The 21,141-nt window shown below is 38.1% G+C and overlaps 1 protein-coding gene across 2 annotated transcripts; it reads left to right on the top strand.

Moving 5' to 3' along the window:
- LOC131788617 (uncharacterized) lies at nucleotides 1–19,520 on the top strand. Of its 2 annotated transcripts, none has more exons than XM_066159907.1 (16): nucleotides 1–265; nucleotides 7,021–7,244; nucleotides 7,499–7,702; nucleotides 8,334–8,516; nucleotides 9,061–9,223; nucleotides 9,604–9,830; nucleotides 10,122–10,341; nucleotides 10,758–11,020; nucleotides 11,143–11,305; nucleotides 11,742–14,002; nucleotides 14,467–14,512; nucleotides 15,455–15,562; nucleotides 16,354–16,458; nucleotides 16,607–16,849; nucleotides 17,406–17,483; nucleotides 18,131–19,520. In XM_066159907.1, the coding sequence occupies exons 2-16, from the start codon at nucleotides 7,050–7,052 to the stop codon at nucleotides 18,322–18,324; spliced, it is 4,653 nt and encodes a 1,550-aa protein (XP_066016004.1). In that variant the 5' UTR covers nucleotides 1–265; nucleotides 7,021–7,049; the 3' UTR covers nucleotides 18,325–19,520. The 2 variants fall into 2 exon arrangements, with proteins under 2 accessions (XP_066016004.1, XP_066016005.1); XM_066159908.1 differs by having other exon boundaries at nucleotides 14,470–14,512.
- Nucleotides 19,521–21,141: the final 1,621 nt, after the last annotated feature.

Raw genomic sequence — 21,141 nt, forward strand, 5'->3', positions numbered from 1 at the left:
TATCCCGGAAGTGTTTTGCGTCGACATCACTTGATAGATTTTAAGATTTCAACGCGCAATTGGTCATTTGCTGTACAGCCAAACACATCGCATGTTATGTTAAAAGCATGAGATTCATTTGGGGTCATTTTAGGGAAAAAAATGGTTGCTTTGGACGATCAGAGACCGGGAAGTTGATACAATTTCAGTCAGCTCGACAATAAGTCAGATTAACTTTCCTACGTCTGGACGGAATAACGCTTCTACGGCAAGAGAAAACTCTCAGGTACGTCTTTGTTAATCATTGATAATGATTGAAGTGTTGTTTAGTGTTTGGCACTGCTCATTACAGTGATGAATCTAAAGCTGCTATTGCATCAATAATACTTTATTGTCGCGGTTCCCATCTCCTCAAGCTTGTTTGAAAGATGATTTCGATCACTTAGTTTTAACATATCACGAGTCCTTCGCATTAAATTAAATGCAAACTCACCGCCTTGTGGTAAAAATTATTTAGAGTAAATATCCGCGAAACAATGGCTGACAATTTATCACATATAATTTGTGACCTCAACATCAATACATCCTTTTTTAGAATTTATTCAAAATAAACAAATATTCAGAAAGGTTTGATGAATATATTCAAAAGGCATAGTCCGGACACTCAGCTCAGTTTGTAAGGATTTTCAGCGTAGCTCTATTTTGTAGATATTTGGCTTTAGACCGATAATTCACTGACAAGGCTCTTGTAACACTGCTTATTGTTTTGGTCAACGTTTAATAAATTATAGATAGATTTAGCCAAGCCTAAGAGCGGAGCGTTATTTGACTTATTTTCCAGCTCTTCACTTTTTCTGCATTGGCTGTCGAAGAGATTATTTAAGGGGACCTAGGACCAGTGTGGCGGGGAGGGGGGGATTGACCGGGTGTGGAAACGAAGAAATGACATGTGGAAACGAAGAAATGACATTCTATCGAGCGTGACGGATAGTTTAGGTTTGGGAAAATGAGCCAAAATTGAAAGAAATGACGGGTACACACCCGTGAGACCAGTGAGTTAGTGAAACAGCACGCCAGAATCGTATGGGCTTCTCTATTACATCTTCTCTTGAAGTCGCCAGGTATGGCTACTTACTCCACCGATTTTTCGCTGAGCGTAAAAAAATTCGAAGAAAAGTAATTTTCAATTTCGTGTTTAAACCTGTAATTTTTTTAACTTCTCTTTCGACTATTCTTGTTTCATGATTGTCCTCTGGCAAACACACGGCTTTTTTAAGGATTTTTCTTTTATTTAATTCGGTAACTTCTGCTGTAACTACATATAGTGTCAGCGTCTTTAAACCGACTGTCCATGATCTTTGCAACTCTAGCTACTGAAATATAAAATTTGCCCAGCATCTGTTTCATGCGCTGCGAAGATTTAAACGAGGACAAACTGGAACAAGAATACCATTATTAAAACTTGAAGATGAAGACAGACTTAGGATCCGGCAGTGGAAATATTTGTAGAACCCAGAAAAAATAACTGGATTCCATTCGTACATTGCAGAAATAAATTCACTTTAGTTTTTAAGTTGAGGTGATGTTGTTATGGGCCACATTAAAGAGGTTGAAAAGTTTTAGATGATATTCTCTCTTGTTGGCAAATAAATGAATTTCTTGGAAGATGGAATTGTGTCAGCATGTTAACATGAAATACAACAACAAATTTTTCTTGATCTGAAAAATCGAAAAAGGGAGTTCATTTGACCATCTACCAAGACTTTCCACGGTTCACTAAGACAAAATGTAAACATCAAATTTTTATAAAGCTTGGGTATTTGTTAACGTTGGCCAACTCATACAACAACTCAGGTTGTGCATTGAATGCACAGGTCTGTCTTCCTTTTTTGTTAGTACTAAATATTTTATGAAATGAACTTTGTTCATTTGTCTTATGATAGTGTCACTTTCTTGAAGTAGATCACGACGTTTCGACTGCAATACTGCTAGTCCTCATCAGGCGATAAGGTCGATTGTTTACGTTTCCCCATTTGTAGCACGTTGGTATGCTGTTATTGGTGCATTTCCTCATTATTATTCCGGTTATTAAATGGTGTTCCCTCATAGGTCTTCATAAATCGGCTGTTGTGTTGTTTGATCGTGGGTATCCAAGCTTCTGGAGAGTCAATTCTGCTATTCCTATTGATGTTGTTGGGATGAAGTCTTATATGGATAGCCTCTTTGACCTTACGTGTGTACCAGTGGGGGTCACGATCAATAAACTTAATCTTGATCCAAATAGGAATATGCCCCGTTTCGTTAGCGTGCTCCGGAACTGGCGAGCAATCGTATGTCCCTGTCATGTTTTTTTATCCTTTTTCACATTGATCTCCCAGTTTCACTGATTTTCTTATTTTATAGTTGCTTATTTGTCTGTTGATGAACACTTTGCCGCATTCGCATGGGATCTTGTAAACGACACCTACTGTTGCTGACTTTTTAATGAGATTAGGCTGCCAGGGCAAGGTACTGAGGATTAAAGCAGGCTTTTTTATGCCTTGAAACTATCACTGTGAAAAGCCATACTTGTGCTAAGTAACTCATTCTTATTTTGATAAACTAGTTTCAAGAAGTATACAATATTAACATAAATTTGATGTATAGGCTGTGCAAAAAAGTTTAATTGACTATACATTTATAGCAAATACCAATCCCTACACATAATAAAATGTTAATATAATAGGGTCAGACGAAAAATTAATTTGCCATAGATCTGCAAGATTTCAAGTAATTATGAAAAAATTAAAGAGACCTGTTGTTAACTTGATTCACACCTCAAAAGGAGAATAAATAAATTTCGAGTTTCTCTTCATTCAGTTTAGGTTAGTCAGGTAAAATTGAGTCAAACTTTCTTGCAAAGGCATCAGTAAGACATTTTTACAAATATAATTTTTAAATGTCAGCCTTCTTAGATTGATTACCTTCATGTACAAATTAAACCAAGTTAATACCCATAACCTAAAAAGTGACTTTCATTTACAAGAAAATAACGAGCAAAAATTGGTAATATACCATAGCCCTGGGTCTATGGAGGTTACCACCTTTCCAAAAGCAAAGTGGACAGTGAGAGTGAATGAAACTGACAATAATTAGGTTATTTGTGCAAATATCCAGAGGAGGATATAAAGTAGGATATGGTATGCACAATTCTATTATTTTGAGTTTTTAACCTATAAGGCTGAGGCACTTATATTCTCACCTTACACATTACAGTACGTGGATGTCAATTAATGTAAAGTCCCTATGATGCATATTTTTTAGCATTAAATTATAAAAATAGAAGCAACTAGAAGGGGTCTGCTACGATTTTTGAACAATTCTTATTTGTCTTAGTTGTTTTCTGGGAACAAAAAAGTCAGAAATTGTGTGGAATTGGGCTTCCATGTGTCAAAATGCAAATGAGGTAATCATCTATGTGCCCCAAAACAGAAAAGAGGTGGAGGCAGGTTAATTTTAGTCCAAAGTTTCAAATTAAAGGAGGATCCTTACTTTTCTAGATTCTCACCCTTTAAAACTCACATATCTTGTGACTAATTCCTTATATCCATGTTTAGTTTGGGTATGAGCATTTTTAAGACCACCATACACTATTGAAAGCTTGAGTAATAGTATTTAATGCAATCTAAATAACATTACATGCTACAACATGGTAACTACAGCAAAGTTATATAATCATACAATTCTCAGTAACCAAAGGAAGTCAGGTTACTTACTTGCCTGCTACAACCTTTGTAATTTTACATATTATTATATTTTCACTATATTCTTTTACATTTGAAAGCATAAGTATATTGTTATCATTAAAATATAAATAAATCCCCATTTATACAATTTAAGACATCATTTGGCATATATATGAGAAAGACAGTGTTATATGATGACGTTTTGTTACCTCATGGAGTTGGTATGCACATGGGCATCTGTTCGTGCATTTGTCATTATTACTTGCATACAAGAGAAACCTAATAAATGTAACATTATGTTCTAGTAAAGTGTTCTTGTATAGAGTTAAGTTTGAAACTCATTGAAATTAGGTTGACTTCATAATTCATACTTTAAATAAAGAAATGTGTAAGATCTCTTTACAAGGATGAAAAAGCAATGCCATTTAGGAATTTGCAAAGAGTAAATTCCAAAAACTTAAAGATGAAATTAAAAAAACTACTAAAATATGGCATATCTATTCACCGAGATGTTTATTATTGGCTGGCATACACAGAGATATAAAAGAGGCTTTGTAATAAAAACCAGGGCAATTAAATTACAGTTTCTGGAAAAGCACGTGAAATGAAATAGTTTACTGACACCTGCTTATAGCCGCAAACGCCAATAACTCGTATCCAACTAAACAAATTAAGAAAATCCAACTGTAGAACACGCTGTCATAACACATTGCTGAACACGGTAACTGGAAATAACAAAATTACAAACACACGAATGAGCATAAAATAACTTACAAAGATGAAACCCGAAGCAACTAGACGATATGTTCCGCAAACTAGGAAAGACAACTAACGAAATAAATTACACGCGAACAGAATATGTACGATATGCAAATAAATATAACAAGTACAAAACTGAAGACGAAAAACTGAACACCTGACACGAAACTATGAAACAAAAAATACATTCTTGCGCCTACACTGCTCACCTGAATTCAATCTGGAAAGTGAACTCTGCAAAACTTCACTTCTATCTTCTCACACATAAATTATAACAAAATTTAACTAATTTGCTAGCAGGTTAGGGAGGAGATCAAAGGATATATGTAACATAAAATGAAACATCTCAATTAAATAAAGCGGAAGCATATCACCCACATGTCTATGCTTTTGAATAAGGCTATAAGAGGAATTATATATGCAATTATATACATATGTAAACTGGGTGCAATTTACGACCGTGTAAGCGATTCTATTCAATCCTTACCCATTGAAGGATATCAAATATATCAAGTTCAGTAACTCCAGAGTCATAAGTGGCGTCAAGGGCTACAAAATAATCATATGATCAACAAGTTATGCCAAACAATCAAGAGTCAACAATAAATAAACTATAGTTTCCTAAATTTTAAATTGTAAATTCGAATTGTAAACTGAGCTATAATGATGGTGCCGATACGAATATATCCTTAATAATCACTTATGAAATTCCGAGGGTGTTACTCAAAGAATTCAACAGAAGATATTCTGCAAAGTTACGGACTTATGAATTCTAAAAACTGCTCTTGAATTCGAAAACTGTAAGCAACGATTAGTTATGCTAGCCAAGTGCTTACCGACATGTATAAAACCCGAGACAATAAAGCACACAGTCCGCTACGCCAGCGGGAGAAGAGAAGAACGCAAAAAAACGCAGCTTTCACGCTGTTTTCAGGTTCCCGCGCGGGGTGAATCGATTGCAATCTAGTTGTTAGTAGAGATGGACTTTGAGAGAGCAGTTTCATCTTCTTTAAGGGAATTGGGCTTGAGGAAATGAAAAGGGAAAAACGGCAAACTCTAGAAGCGATTGGTTTAGATTCCAGAGAAGTCCTCCTGCTTCTAATCCTGATGCAAAAGTTGATGATTATACAGGTGAATGCAGTTGAGCCGGGATGACTACAAAAAAAAGATGTTTTGGTCAGTAATGAAACAGCAATGATTTGAAACTCCTATTATAACACCCACTTTGTCGTCCCTAATAAACGACAACTTCCCAACTTTTCCTTGATCTTCCGGTACTTAATGACAATATGCCAAGCAAGTTTCTTTCGATACTGCTTTGATATTTTTTCCTGTTTGACAAATTATCTTTTGACCCTTTGATGTATTTTGTTATTATTTCAAGTGAGAGTAAAATCATTTAACAACCATTGTACTATGTTTTTTTTCCAAAATAACTTGGAAAAAGCAGAAATAAAAATTTTTACTTGATGTGTTATATTTCACAACATTTTAGACTATTACTTGACCGTGAGTTTACTGAAAACACATGCATATGAATCAGATACCCACATTCCTCCTAAAGATCAGGAGAAAAAGAGAAGCAATAATATTATTTGAACCTTGAAAACATCACAAGCTTTGAGTTTGATCTAGCTTCTTTCTTTTACACGATTCAGTTTGATAAATCAAGCTAGGGGTTGGTCGTTTTTTAAGTTCCTGTACACATAGGCCTCTGCACTGTTCATCAGTATCCTCTAGAAACTGATTTTGGGCACAAGCTTTGACAATACAAGTAGGTGGCAACCTAGTTAGTTTTGCTTTTGCACCTGAAAGGCTTGTCTGCAATCCAACAAATAGCATATATACTTCATCTTTTTTTAACTCAGTATTTGCATGTTCTTTCAGCTAAATATAAAACAGAATGTAGCTCTCCATGTATTGGTAAATATTTTCATTTTGAATGAATCAAACTCTGTTGAATGTTTCTGCATAGTAGGTTAGACAAAAAAATATTGACTTGGAATTTTGAATGACATACGTGTATTGTAATTGTGAAAAAATAATGCTTACATAAACCAGCTGTAAGTCATTATTTGGCGACCATACCGCTGACAAGGAGCCAAAATGACCTTGGGCTCGAGATTGGGTCGAACACCAAACTAAATTTTCTGGGTTTGGTGGGTTACTACTATGCTGGGAGCTCCGCTATGAGTCCAGCCAATGCATTTTTGTGCAATTTGACGTCATTCAAATCAGGGTCACCTTAACGCGTCTCGCATTAACAAAAACGTCTCTTTCATATTATAAGATAGATGAAATTAACAGTGAACATGAGAATGAAGTACTAAGTTGTGTAAGTTCTCAGTTTAATTTTTTTATTATTTTTTTTTATTAGTTGTTTTTGTGTCGCATTGTAATGGTATGGTGCTATTTAGTGTTTTAATATGTAGTAAAAAAAAGATGATGACCAGGTGGAAAGCCATCAATACTACGCAACAAAATGTATTGATCTTAATAAGAGAAGGTGACGATATTATTTTATTACAGTTACTTTTTTCTTCTCATTCGTATCTAGCTCATACTGAGGAGGTAAACACTGGGGCAATGGAATGGGAATTTGTACCAGTTCCAATAGATTTGAAAGCCCATGTCATCGGTAGGCGTCATAGTGTGATAAATGAAATGATGGCGATATCTGGAGCCACCATTGAACCTGGGAGTAGACACCATGCAGGGTTTATAGTCAGTGGACGCCCGCAGGAAATAGAAATGGCAAAGCAGTTTATTTCAGAAAAATTGGTTAGTTTCAAATTTGGTAATTTTAAGATTAACGTTATATTATATTGCGGGAGATGACGAACTTTCAGGGTTTTAAAGGATACTAACCAAAGCAAAGCAAGTCTTAACACCCTCATGTTCACCCTCAGTGTTCGGAGAGAGACGTGCTCCCATCAAATATTAAAAAGCAAATGATGCCAACAATAGAATTGCTTACTCAAAACTCTTTGATGTATAGCATAGGGACTGAATTGACCATCGGCTCCTTTTAATAGGAGGAGTTGGAAAATAAATGGGAAGAACTGGTAGAAATTCCAGACAGATACAAAGGCAGAGTGATTGGAAAACAAAGAGCTACTTTACGCGAGATAGAGAACCAAACGGGGGTAAAACTTTTCGTGAAGGATGGAGAAGTATATATAGTCCGTGGAACACAACAGCAACGGCGACATGCGAAAAGGAACATTGGAACAATTGTGGTATGTTTAAATTTACAAATTGACTCTTAAACACGGAGCGAGATCGCTTTCTAACTGTTGGCGATATTTTCTGTGCGTATAAAGAATACCCATACTTGATCTAGACTATCCCTTTTTTTGATCACTGAAATTCAGATTTAGCTGGCATAAGATTTAAACAGAACGAAAGCGTGGCACTATTGATTTTTCTCAGATTAGGTACAGCAGATTTGTTAAAATAACACGAATATAAGTTGTGTAGATACTGATGATACATTTTTTGATAGTAGCTACCCACACTCAGCCGACAGGAAGACTGGAGATTGCGAAGATGCAGTCTGGCTTTCTTGATAGATAATCAACACGTTACTATTAACGAGATATCTTTCAAACTCGTCTGTGGTATCATCGATATTTGGTTAGTTTAGTCGACCTGCCCCATCGCCATCCATCTGATAATTGTAGCTTACTAACTTGGTAGAGTCTCTAATAGCCTCTGATGCAATTCACTGAGATTTGTTCGTTTTGAATTGCCACAGAACCACTGCGACCTGAATTCTAGACTTGCGTGGCGTAAACCAGTAATTGGTGATGTGTTGTGTACGATAAAACCATCTTTCTTTCTTGATTACGTTGCCTTTAAAACTTTCAGGCTGTAGCAAGACTGACGGATTTTGAAAAAGAATTTTACAAAGTTTGTTCTTACGTCGATGGCTGTCATCTTCCTGAGAACTGTAAACTTAAGCTTGAGGAGATGCAAGTAGAGGATCGCATGCCGCTACCAGGGCTTCAAACGCAATATCGACTAAAACCAGCTGAACACTGTGAAAGAGAGGTATTCTCCTTGGTTTCATTTTGCTATGGTAATATACACAAGTCAACGAGTCAACACATTCTTCTTCATCATGGTGATGAACAAGAGTTTTGAATGCATTGTGTTGCGTCGTGATGATGCGTTTAAAAATAGTCACAAAGACAGCGATATCAAAGACATCGGCCTGCGACAAATCCTTCAAATTTAGCTAGGTTTCAAGTTGCATTTCCACAGTGATGAGCCTTGTTTGTCAAATTGTATTATTAAACCATAAATGAACACATTTGACAACTGGTAATTTAGTGTTAACAACTGGGTTGAAAACGTAAATTAGCCACCGTAAAGGGTAAAAAAGCTGACGTTTCGAGCGTTAGCCCTTCGTCAGAGCGATTAGATTATCTATCTATTTATCCGTCGCTTTTGACAAAATTTAAACATCTTTCTACACATTTTCATGTTTCATTATAAGCCCATCTGCTTTTAGTTGTCACTACATTTTTGACTCGAGAACTAGAATTCTTATGGCTGCAATCTTAATACAATACTTATATGAGTATCTGGACAGAATTCGTACCATGACCGGAATGACCCCGTGTACCAATCCAATCTTAAAGACGAAGTTTTGATGTCCTTACGCAAGATTAAAGAGAACAGAGAGACAGATGAGAGTCCGAAGGCCGATATGTGGTGTCACTTGGGAACTTCTATTATTAGAGTACCTGATGAAGGTAATATCCAATGTGGTTGGAATATTTTGCATCGATGAATAATAATTGAATTAAGTGTCCTATTCGTTGAAAAGTTTCATGCTCTTTTCAAATTCTTTTTCCTGTGTACCTTTCTCCTTTGTCCTCTCCAAGGTGTTTCATCGCGTCTTTTTCCTTCTTGTACTTAGCCCCGCATCTTAGCAATATTTCAGCATATTTAATATATAGATTTAGCCAAGCCTAAAATCGGAGCTCGCATTTTTTTTTCCCGCACGTCTGACCACGCATGTTAAAGTAGCACCTTGTACGGTCGTACGGTCGTACATCCAAATTTTTTCGGCTTGATGGGCTACTACTATTTACTACTACTAATTGTGGGGCTTGTTTGTTTTTGTCTTCAGAGGATGTTATCCAAAAAACGTGGGACATCGAAGAGATAACAGAACGTTTTCAAAGGCCTGATACTGGAGAAAAAATATTTTGGAAAGTCTCTTTTAGAGAGCGAGATGATATTCCTGAGGACATCTTTAAAAGAACTGGATTCAAAGAGATCACTGAAGATAATGAATACATCTCCAGATATGACCTAACATATTTGACGCATTGTTTTTATCAACTTAGATGTAAGGTGAGTGCGAACAATTTCTTCCTATTTACGTTTTACAACCGACGAGTGTGTTACGCTCGTCTGTTTCTTTTTCACTTCGAATATTGTCTGCGTTTAATTCCTTTCTTTTCCCCTCCGTGGCACATGGGTATATCAAAAAAGAAATTCCCCTTTGATGAAGTTTCGCTCCGTTTTGTCGACGTACATAAACTCTCCTAAAGTGCATCGTTTGCCAAAAAGTGAACCCATATGACTACTAGCCAGGCAGTGGCTCATGCTTCACGTGCTGTGTTTTTCTTTCTTATAAAACAGGTGTGGGTGGCAAAAAGTAGCGTAAAGAAAAAGCTGGATGATATACCAATCCCTTTTAGTGACGTAAAGAATGTATTGGAAGAGATTCAGTTTGAAGATGAAACGACGCAATCACGCTGTCGTGGATGGCTGGTACTTAAATCTCGAAAATATTTACAGACCGACATTCTTTTCCCTGGCTGCGAGCTAGACTGCAGGTTCACCATGCGTGAGCGAAGAGGCAAGTCTAACAATTTTTGTTTGGTCTTTGTCTTTATAAAACGCACGTCTCCTTGTTTCACTTTTCAATCTTCACCTACTCCCACCCTCCTTCTCTCCTCTCCCTCTCACCTATCCACAACTAAATTTTCAGTAAAACATGAAGAGCAAGAATGTCATCTTTATACTTTCTGTTCAATCAGCTTTTGCAAATTCCCCTTTTGGTTGGAAAGTAAAGTTTCCGCCTATCCTGCCTGAAGGGTCCCTTTACCCCTATGTATACCCAAGTCCAAGTAAGAGCTTTGCTAAATCATGAAGTGCTTGCAGCACAGTTTATGGGATTTAAAAATGCATCGGTTCAATATAAATATTTCACTAAACTAGGTCAATTTTATTGATTCCGGTTAACAATTTTATGTAAAATTTGTCTCGCTACAGATCGTACTGCTATCAGAGGAGACGTACCCGAAATCGAAGTGAGACGTGCTTTGTCTGCATACCTTTCTCGATTAACTTTGACAGATAAGGATGCCTTCGGATTACTTCTTCCAGATCACGATTTCCCCGAAGGATTCCACTTACTCCATAAGCGATGTTGCAAGAGAAAAATGTACAGCACGCGGGCAGGATTCTTTGCCATACTTTCTCAGGAGGATTCGTGGTCCATTGACTTCTCAGGAAATGAAACAAGCAGAGAATCGGTAATAATGAATGTTTAACGGTTGCAAATGGCATAGTTGTATAAAAAATGATCGGTATGTTGAGCAAAACAACTCAATTTCCAGTCTTTCTAATTCTCTCTTTTTCTTGTGGAAATGGACAGACTGACCTCCACTTACATAGCGAAGAGTGCGACAAACTTCTAAGTAGCACAGATTGGCAACCGGAAACCATAGTTCAGAAACTGCCCGAATTTATTCAATTTGTAAAGGAAATTCAAGACTTTGTTGTACGGGAAATGAAAGGAAATGGATCCACGAGAACAGGTGAGGAAACAAATCTTTCTTTCATGTACTTGTAATAAATCGGCATGAGTTGTTATCCCCACTGCATTTTCTTCTTCTAACGTCGGATAAATTTAACGTGGCCAATTATTAGAAGTTAAGAGTTATGATGAAGACTACTTTAAAAATGGATACGTTTTCTATACATATTGCCAATTCAAGTAATAATGCGCCGGGAACGCGTCTACATGCCTCTTAACAAAGTCGTCAATTTATACTTCTCCCCATTACCTAATCGATCCAATGTATTAGAGGAAATATACCCTGTTTGCATTAAAAATAGAACTCGATGGATTGGTTGATTATTTGGTTTTGTTTGTTTGCATGTTATCTATTTCTTGTTGGTTTAATTCACTTTAATTTCGGTCTTGATAGTTGAGATTTATTAATGTGCGTTTCTCGACTGCCATATTTACAGTTCCTCCAGAGATTCGTGCTCGTGGTCCTTTAGCTTTGGAAGCCTACAACAATGCACTGGCCGAAGGTCAAGCTTGTGTCAAGAGAGTGCCTCTAATGATAGTTGGACAAGATCGGGCTGGTAAAACCAGCGTGAAGAAGTCATTGAAAGGGATTTGCTTCAACCCTGATGAAGATAGCACCCTGGGAATTGAGGTCGATGACTATCTTTTTAAAGTAACCACCGAAATATGGAAGACAGGAGAAATAGATGAGGAGGCCAACATTGATACCACAGTTACTTCATTTGAGCATAGTGCAGCACGGTGGATTGCAGAAAAATTGACAATGCATGAAAAAATTGCTGAAGTAAAACAAACAAGCTCAACCGAGTCAGCTGGCTATGATTTTGAAGAAATTGACGACGCAAAGGAAGGGGAACCCTATGAGACTTTAAGTGACGCGAACCTTTTAGAATCATCCATAAATCCAGCATCAACCAGTACCACCAACGATGAACCTAATTTATCAACGAGAGAAGTACGAGACCCTAAAGAATTAGAACCAGAAGAAGATTTGCTTATCAAAACGCTGGAAAAATTGCCGGATTTCGACGATGTTGTAAAGCTACTTCCCCAGTTCCTTCGAGAGAACTGGGAAGATGATAAAGAAGACATCTATTCTATACTGTGGGACTTTGCTGGACAGTCAGTGTATTACGTGACGCACCCCATCTTTCTCACGAGAAGAGCAATCTACTTCTTGGTTTATGACTTGAGTAGAAATCCAAGCGACAAAGCCAAACCATTGGTGAAGCAGGGAGTTTATAGCGATATTGAAGATAAATATAATCTAAAAACGAACTTTGATTATTTAGACTTTTGGATGAGTTCTTTGGCTTCCTTAGTGAGTGATTGCCAACAAGTGGAACCCGAAAAGTTGGTGCCATTGAGGAAATTCCCCGCCGTTTTCCTGGTGTGCACACATGCTGATCAGCCCTATTGCGATCATAATCCATTTAAACTAGCCAGTGAAATATTTGGCGACTTAAAGAAGAAGCCATATGGTGCCCACTTGTTTGACGTATTTTGTGTTGATAACACTAAGTCAGGCACTGAATCCGTATGTAAAGAAATTGTGCGCTTACGAGAGGCTGTACATGTCGTTTCTAAAGAGTTACCACACGTAACCGAAGCTATTCCGATCAAGTGGTTGAAATACGAAAATGTCCTTCGCGTCCTTATGGAAAAGGATCAGAAGTTCATCTCTCTCTCGACTGCGAAAAAAATCGCTTCCAAGTGTTGCAACATTAACGACAACGAGGTACAGACGGTGCTTACCTTTTTGCACGACCTGCGAGTTTTGATTCACTTTGACGACTCTCCAGAATTGAGTGAGTTAGTTACTTTGGATATTCAGTGGTTGATTGACGTGTTCAAGAATGTAATAACTGTCAGGGCCCACCACGAAGAGAGAGACTTTGCTCCTCTTTGGGAAAAACTCGAGAAAAAAGGAATCTTGGAAGAAAACCTCCTCAAACATGTTTGGAACTCTTTGGTTCCTCAGAAAAAAACCCACGAAAGTCTTATTGCGATTATGGAAAAATTCAGCTTGATGTGTTCTTGGCCATCATCAGATGACTTGTGCAACAAACATTACTTGGTGCCATCTATGTTGCGAACGCTTCCACCAAAGCAGATAAGTGATCTAGTAAACTCTGCCCAACTCCCCTCTCTTTTTCTCAAATTTGATACAGGTCGGGTCCCGCCTGGCCTATTTCCCCGATTTGTGCTGGAATTTTTTCAGTGGTGTAGAAAGGAATTTCCCGGCGTAGATCTGCCCAAAACTTATATCAATTTTGCCAGATTCAACATCTTTCCAAATCAAGGTCTCTCCCTGGTTCTCCTCTGCCACTCTTCCACAATTGAGGTCGTTGTCCTCAGTGTAAAAAGTGCTATTGATGTGGTGGGTGTGGAATCAATTCGAGCTTTTCGTAACCAGCTAACCTTGATCATTGATCGGGTGTGGAAAAAATTCTTCTGGGTGAAGAACATTAGATGCGAAGTGAGTTACCTTTGTCCTGTTTGTTCTTATGGACGCGTGGCAAGCTTCTGCCCACAACACCACGAGGAAAGTTGTAAGCAAGAGGAATGCCTTCATTTCATTTTAGAGTCAGATTTACTCAATAAAAAGCAGGTCGTGTGTACCAACTCTGTAACCGCTTTGGATAACAGGGTTCATGCCGAACAGTTTGCTCCTTGGATTTCCTCTGTTAAGGAAAAGGTAAGAAAATGTTTTTCTCCTGGCATGAATTAGTAACATACTCGATTAGCAAGTACGTTTGGGCAGCGAGATTGTTACTGTCATTCGTTGTCAAATTCTCGGCAATTCCAAACAAGAGCAAAGAAAGAGCTGATCGTGTATGGTAATACGTGTGAACGCAACGTATAGTAGACTTGCATAAAATGTTTTGAATAATTGAAAGTGTTTCTCGAAGCCCTTTTTGCCTTTATGCCGAGGAGAATTTCCAGAGTCTTTTTTGAAGGTCATTTGATGTCAGGTCACATTAAGACTGGCCTTTTTGCGGAGTATCACGCTCCCCTTGGATACACCACTGACTGACTGGGCAATTATTAGTTTTTATTCGTTCCAACTCATTTCGGCGAAATGAGTGGGAACGAATGAAGACGGCTTAATTCACCCATAAGAGCCCATATTGGCCACTTTCTTTTTATTTTCATCAACAGCAGATGGCGACTCATCAACGTGGAGGGGGGCCTCAATTTGGGAAAGGTTAGCCACCACTTTTACCTCTCAATTACACACTTCGTGTTAGTCGATTTGTTTCAACGATGAGAGATGTGTCTTTCCACAGTTATTCTGTAGTTTCGTATTTTAAGCATACCATGAACAATTTATATCGTCCAATCAAATTTCCGTAAATTGCCTATTATGATATGGTTTTTTTTCCTAGTTTTTTATGAAGAATATGCTCTTTCTTGCCTGTCGTTATTGCCTATCGCTAAGGGTATTCTTACTGGACTTTTGCCATCGAAATAATTATAGACATGTTTTTCCGTGCATAAAAATGAGTAATCAGAAGCACATATGCGCATTTTAGGGTATGGAGACAAATCTCTAGCGCTACCTTACGTTGTTTACCAGTCTCTCAAGTCCGAATCAGTCCCTGCAAAAGATCTTTCATCGCTGAAAGCTCCAGCTCCTGACGATAGAAAATGTTTCCGTTGTCATACGAGGGATACTAAGGATTATAATAGAACTGATAGGGTTAATTTCTCGAGAGAATATGCGTCAGCGTGCACAACAGATAATTGTTGTCAGTCCATTCCGCCTCAGTGGTTCATAATTGCCAGTGTTCGTCACTGTAGAGCACTTCTAGGACAAATACTGTTCATACTTATCTTAGATGGGCTGCTGATTCATTACGGGTATCCCTCCCCCCGGCATTTCGCTGGTACCAATAAGTACTTAGGCGAGGGAGTCCGATGGGGAGAAATTGTCCTTCTCAGCATAACAAGCCGGGCAGGGCTCGAGCCCGGACCACTCGATCCAGATTACAGAGTGTGGACCCTTAGCACACCGTATCTCTCACAATACATTGAACATTGCCTAGATAAGCACGATCTTCGACTTATCTTCCTTTCCTTTTATTTCCTTTCCGCGGTGTTGAACCCTTTCATCACTCAAAATTTGTTGTTTGTAATTTTATCTTAGGTGGAAACGAGGAGACACCAGTGATACCTTGCAAATCTGTAACATCCGTTCAGCTACCACCACAAATAGGTGCTGAAAGCGGCGGAAAACTGGTTCCTTTTGCACAAAGTTAGTCTCTATTGATCTTTTTTTGGTTGTAAAATTGTTTCATCCTCAGCGCACTCAAAGGTGTTTTATTATATACATACTTGAGATTTACCCACCGTTTTCTTTATAAGAAAACCCGCCGTAAAAATTCTGGTAAGCAATCAGAGCAGCGAGATGGCTTTCTTACACGTACGTAAAGCGTTCGTCCAATCAGGAGAGACTTGTTAGATCATACCACTGATTTCATTCAATTTTCACCCTAAAAATGAACTCGTCCTCGTCTTCAGCAGAAGCACATAAACAACAAACTCATAAACGGATAAAACGCGTTTTTGACTCCTCAGACGACGACAGTCCACCTTTGACATAGAAAGAACCAACTGCGTTGAAAAGCTAAATACTTATTTTTGTTCAGCTTTCCTCCTTTTTATTCAGTATATTCCCTAATGAATACTTGCCAAAAACTAATTCGTTGTTATAAAATTGTCATGCAATAAGCTTAGTTAATTCAATTCAGCATTTTATTTTAACTTGAAAGGCATCTTTTTGTAAGTTACTTAGAAGCTTTCAAAACTACATGGATACTTGTAAAAGCGATTTAATAAGTCACCTTGAATTTCAAGAAAATCTCGGTTTTTATTTAATAAACAAACTGACTCACTCGCTCGCAAAGCCTTGCTCGTTCGTTTTGTGAAAACAAACTCGAGCGTAAATATCGCATGTTATCACTTTCCATGAAAGTGATTCATTAACTTAATGAGAGCCCAGAATCGTTACTCACCATAACACCTTCATTTGTAACACTCCTGCAGGAAATTGTCAAATTCAGATATCCGCTGAAAATCAACTAGAACCTACCCATTCAGGGCGAGATGCATTTCAGGAGAGCGATGGGACGCTAGTCCCTTTTTCACAAGGTAACTCGGCTTTTGTTTCTTTACCATTTTGGTTGTTTGATTTAAGCCCCTTTTTTTTTCCCATATTCATTACCTTTTTGACAGGATACTGTTAGATTTTTTGGAGGCTCATTTTGTTTCTCGCTGTCGTTGTTTTTCGATATTTTAGGGAATGGATACGAATCTCTTGTTTTGCCTCACAAAGTTAGCGAATCTCTCCAGTTAACATCGGACCCCCCAAAAGAGGTTATAGATAAATTGCTTCACAGTCTACAACTTGATGATGCCTCACTGGAAGATCCGAAACCTGAAACTGAGAAATGGATCCGTTGTCTCACGAGGGACGCTAAAGATCGTGGCAGGACTGATGTTGTTAAGTATTTAAGAGAAATCATGCCAGCAGGGACAACAGGTAAGCAAGTTGGAACGGTGAGTGGTTCTGAAACGCGTTTCATACGGAGTTAAACACAAGAAAAGCTTAAAAAAGTCTTTCATTCTCCATTTTAAACGGAAATTGGATAGAAGATATCCAGAGAACGGTTTTGATTTTTTTTTTGCTTGTAATAAAGAGAAATAACTTCGCCACTTGAAATTTCAACCAAAACTTTCAAAACTGCTGAGCAAAGTTAAACACACATCTGTGAGTTCAGGATCTCGATGGGGTGATGACCTTTACGGCTTACTGTTAAAATTTCGGAAAAAAATTTACGGCTAACATTTAATTTTTTTTCGCTCCGGTAAGATAAACATATTTTTCGGTTAACCTTTTTTAATTATTAAAGGCAAGATAAAATAAATAGGCTATTATCTCTTGTAAGGCGGTTAAGAGTGGCCAATTCTCCGCCTTACGGCTGATTCACGGCCAACGGTTAACTCCACTGAGACCCTCTAAGTTTAGTTTCAGACCACCAGCCAGCGGTCTGCCTTTGAAATGTACTTTTCATAAATACTGCTGTTCTTTATTCCAGGTCCAATGCTGCCTGACACACTCCCTGTCCAAAATATTCCAGACACTCAGCTAAAAGAGTTGACAATTGACCTCAGTGGTGAGGCTTTGTAGCAAATAATTACGATATTTTTACATAATAAGGCTGGATGAGTGTTTCAAATCATAAGCATTTAAATAAAACTCCTTTTCCTTCCCTCTTTCCTTTGTTTCCTTCTCTCCTCTGCTGACTCATCTACCTCACTCGCTCACTCACTCACGCATTTACACTCTCCTTACCACTGTCTTCATATTCTCGGAAATAATTCCCATACCCTTCCCCCCTCTCTGGATGGAAGATATCCTCCCCACTGAGGAACCTTTGATCAACGTCTCTTCATTGGATCTAGTGGACCTATCGTTCACTCAAATGATTTTATTCTCATTAGTTACAATTAAGATGGTTTCGTAAAAACTGAAAAAGGAAGAAAAGGAAAAGTCATAAAAAGGACAGGGGAGGACGGGGAGGAAAAAGGGGTGAGAGAAATAGAATATAGAAAAATGAAAAGTCGTACTCGCCTTTGTGTTGCTTTTTTTTTAATGACTAATCTGCCTTATGGGAAAAAATAGTGCCCAACGAAAACAAAATGTTCAGTAATGTTCTCGCATCGGAAACATTAGCCGAGTGTTCGGTAGAAATTTGCAAGGGAAAAGGTCAAGGGCAAATGGCAATATGTTTTAAACATATTTCAATGCTTTTTCTTGTAGGTCGAGACGATTGGGAGCTATTTGCCGAGAAACTGGGACTGACCCCCGCGGAGATACGGTTTTTGGACAAGCGCACGTTGAACCAAGTGTTGGAAGTTTTGATTTTCGCTGCACAAAAGTATCTCATAACTGTGGGAGATCTTTATGACGTTTTGAAAGACTGTGGGCTGCCTGTCATTGCCGACTTTCTTTGAAACCAGTAGTTTTCTTCCACTTTGAAGGAACCGGTAGCAACTGATTCAACTACCAAGTAATTGAACTGATTGCAAATTTTACTCCGTTAAATGCCGTCCTCGATTAGAACCCACTTATTTATGAGAAAAACTCAAAACAGAGGGGATCCTTGAAGATAATCACCTTAAACATGCTTGGAGTCCTTTGATTGCTCTGATAAAAGCGCACAAAAGCTTGAGGCGATTTTGGAACATTCAGCCAATTGTGTCCGGTACAACAAGCGTCATTTGGTGCCATCTATGCTGCAAATGAATCCGCCAAAACATATCAGATATCTCGGTTATTTTTTGTACACAACGTACCTCTTTTTTGCGGGTCTCTTCAAGTTCAATTCCGAGACTTGCATTAAAATTCCGGTACAGATGAAAATTTCCTCGTCTATCACCACTCAAGTCTCACCAGACTTTACATCTTCCCATATCATGGTCTCCTTGTGGTTCTCCTCTGCCGCTCTTCTGTGATTGAGATTATTATACCGAAAGGACGATATGGCCTAAATCTGAGCTTTTTGCTGCCAGCGAACCTTGATGATAGACTGAGTTTGAAGTAAGCTATTCTGGTTAAATCCATTAGATATGAAGTGTTTCTTATGTCCATTCTGTTCTCATGGCGCGTGGTCAACTTCTTGTAGCAAGAGAAATGCCACCACTTCATTTCAGAGTCAAATTTACGAAATAAAGCGTAAGGCACAAGTTGTATTTAAATTCTATGTTTGTTACCTTTTCGTTTGTTGTTGTTGTTTTGGTTTATTTGGGGCGGGAAGAATTAACTCTCGCGTTACCTTACCCAAAATTCGCGGGTCTCTGCGATTAAGATCTTGATTTTTTCAGAGACTTAATAACTTTTGTAACGAAACCTTTTTATTGCATTGGACACCGTGAAAGGAACAACCACACTCGGGGAATATATAGATCTTGTAAGAGGACAAATCTTTGAGAGAATAGAGCAAAAGCTAATCGTTCTCCCTGTCAGGTTCTTTTTTCTATTTAAACATTCTTGCTTAGATAATTTCAAACGCCAAAGTTTTAAATAGTGGCAAGATATTATCAACTGTTTTTAATTTCTTGATAATGGACAAGATAAGTTTTTTTCGAGGGATCAGTTCCATTTTGTACTTTGTCATATTTCGTTTCTATTAACGTAATCATTATCTATTTTTTTTTTACATCCATTAAATGACGAAAACATTTTCATTAAATCGTATGCAGTCATATTTTAGTAGGGAGACTTGCGACTTCAACTCAGTTCAGTCTAGACCAAATACAAATTAGAAATATGCAGACAAGAATTTTAAAACCTCCCTCTAAATAACAGAAAATAGTGAAAAAACCTAGATAGTAAGCGAGTTGGGGTCATCTAAATAGCAAAGGCTAATTAATTGGATGCCCCCCTTCCCCCCCCCCCCAAAAAAAAAAAAATAAAAAAAAAAGTAAGAAAAGAAATTACCTTGCGCGATAAAAAGGCATTTGTAAAGTAAAGAGGTATCTTCATGAGAACCTCTCCCCCGAAGTTGGCCTTCTTTTGTCTAAGCGGTGGTGGTGGAGGAGGCGGCTCAATATCATCCTTCATTTTACATCTTATGACCGGACAAATTTGTGATACGTCAGCAGGTATTAGCCATAAAAACATACTGCTATAAATTACCAAACTTAAAAAGTATCTCTGAATTTGAAGCTTGTTACATTAATGCTTTCCTGACGGACCTGCCTTGGCTGAACGTAAGCCCGCTTAAGAGCTGTTATCTCCGTTTTGAACGAATTAAACTAATGAAATGTCATGCAAGAAAGGCACCAATCGGCAGTCGTTTTTTAGAGGTGTGTTTTGAAGGTTTCTTTTGGCCCCCCTCCGTCTTGAAAACTGACCGAGAAACCCCTGGGTACAAGGTTCGAAATAATCGTTTAACATCCGGGCTTATCATCGGTGATGGCGAAAGTTTCTCCGGTTGCTTTAAATCTCGATTCCCTCGAAAATCACGGCTTTTAATTGCACAATCGAATTTCCTATCCCTAATAGGTGTCAATAGGAAAGTGCTCATGGGTTTATGATACCCCAGTTGTATTCCCTTCGTGGTATTTGGCATGTATCATGGGCAACAGCGATTTACCGTCTCCCTTTCTGTTGTGATATTTAGTACTTAAAGAATAGATCCCGTGATCTTTCGACAACTATTATTTGGGATTTAAACCATGATCACAAGATCAGTACTGTATTAGTAGATAGTGGCAGCGACAATATAGTGGCAGCGACAATAGCGGATCATTGAAGGGAGTTCTTTTCAAGAAAATAGTAGAAAAACTAGAATCTTCCAGTGGTTTTGTGTTTTGCGCCCACGCTCATGAACCTTACGATGGCAGAGAACCCCTCGAACTCGCGGCTTAAGTTTATGAAACTTTAAGAGGGAGACTCTATGTTACTCAGTTGTACGGTTTGTATTGTGTAGATAATACAAAGTCAGGCAGTGAGTCGAGTGTCAACTAGTTATGCGTCTACGAAAGGATGTTCTCGCTGTTGCTAAGAAACTGCCGGATATGAAAGAAGAGATTCCAGTAAAGTGACTTAAGTACGAAAATACTCTCCGATGGAGGAAAAAGGACGGGAATAATTTTATTTTGCTCAGAACAATAGAAAAGGTTGCGCACCAGGAATGCGACATCAGAACTGACAATGATTCGAAGACGCTGCTTTATCGTCTTCTGATCTAAAAATCTTGATCGATTTTGATGACACAGCAGACCTGAACGATCTGTTACTCCTCGATTCTCGGTGGGGTTATCATG

The sequence above is a fragment of the Pocillopora verrucosa genome, chromosome 13 (assembly GCF_036669915.1).
Source record: "Pocillopora verrucosa isolate sample1 chromosome 13, ASM3666991v2, whole genome shotgun sequence".
Classification (NCBI taxonomy): domain Eukaryota; kingdom Metazoa; phylum Cnidaria; class Anthozoa; order Scleractinia; family Pocilloporidae; genus Pocillopora; species Pocillopora verrucosa.

Bases quoted from the DNA above. Each gene is read 5' to 3' on its own strand.
- LOC131788617 (XM_066159907.1), top strand. From the start codon at position 7,050: ATGGAATGGGAATTTGTACCAGTTCCAATAGATTTGAAAGCCCATGTC. The intron at 8,517-9,060 runs GTATTCTCCTTG...GTATCTGGACAG, and splicing joins CTGAACACTGTGAAAGAGAG to AATTCGTACCATGACCGGAA. The intron at 15,563-16,353 runs GTTAGTCTCTAT...ACACTCCTGCAG, and splicing joins ACTGGTTCCTTTTGCACAAA to GAAATTGTCAAATTCAGATA.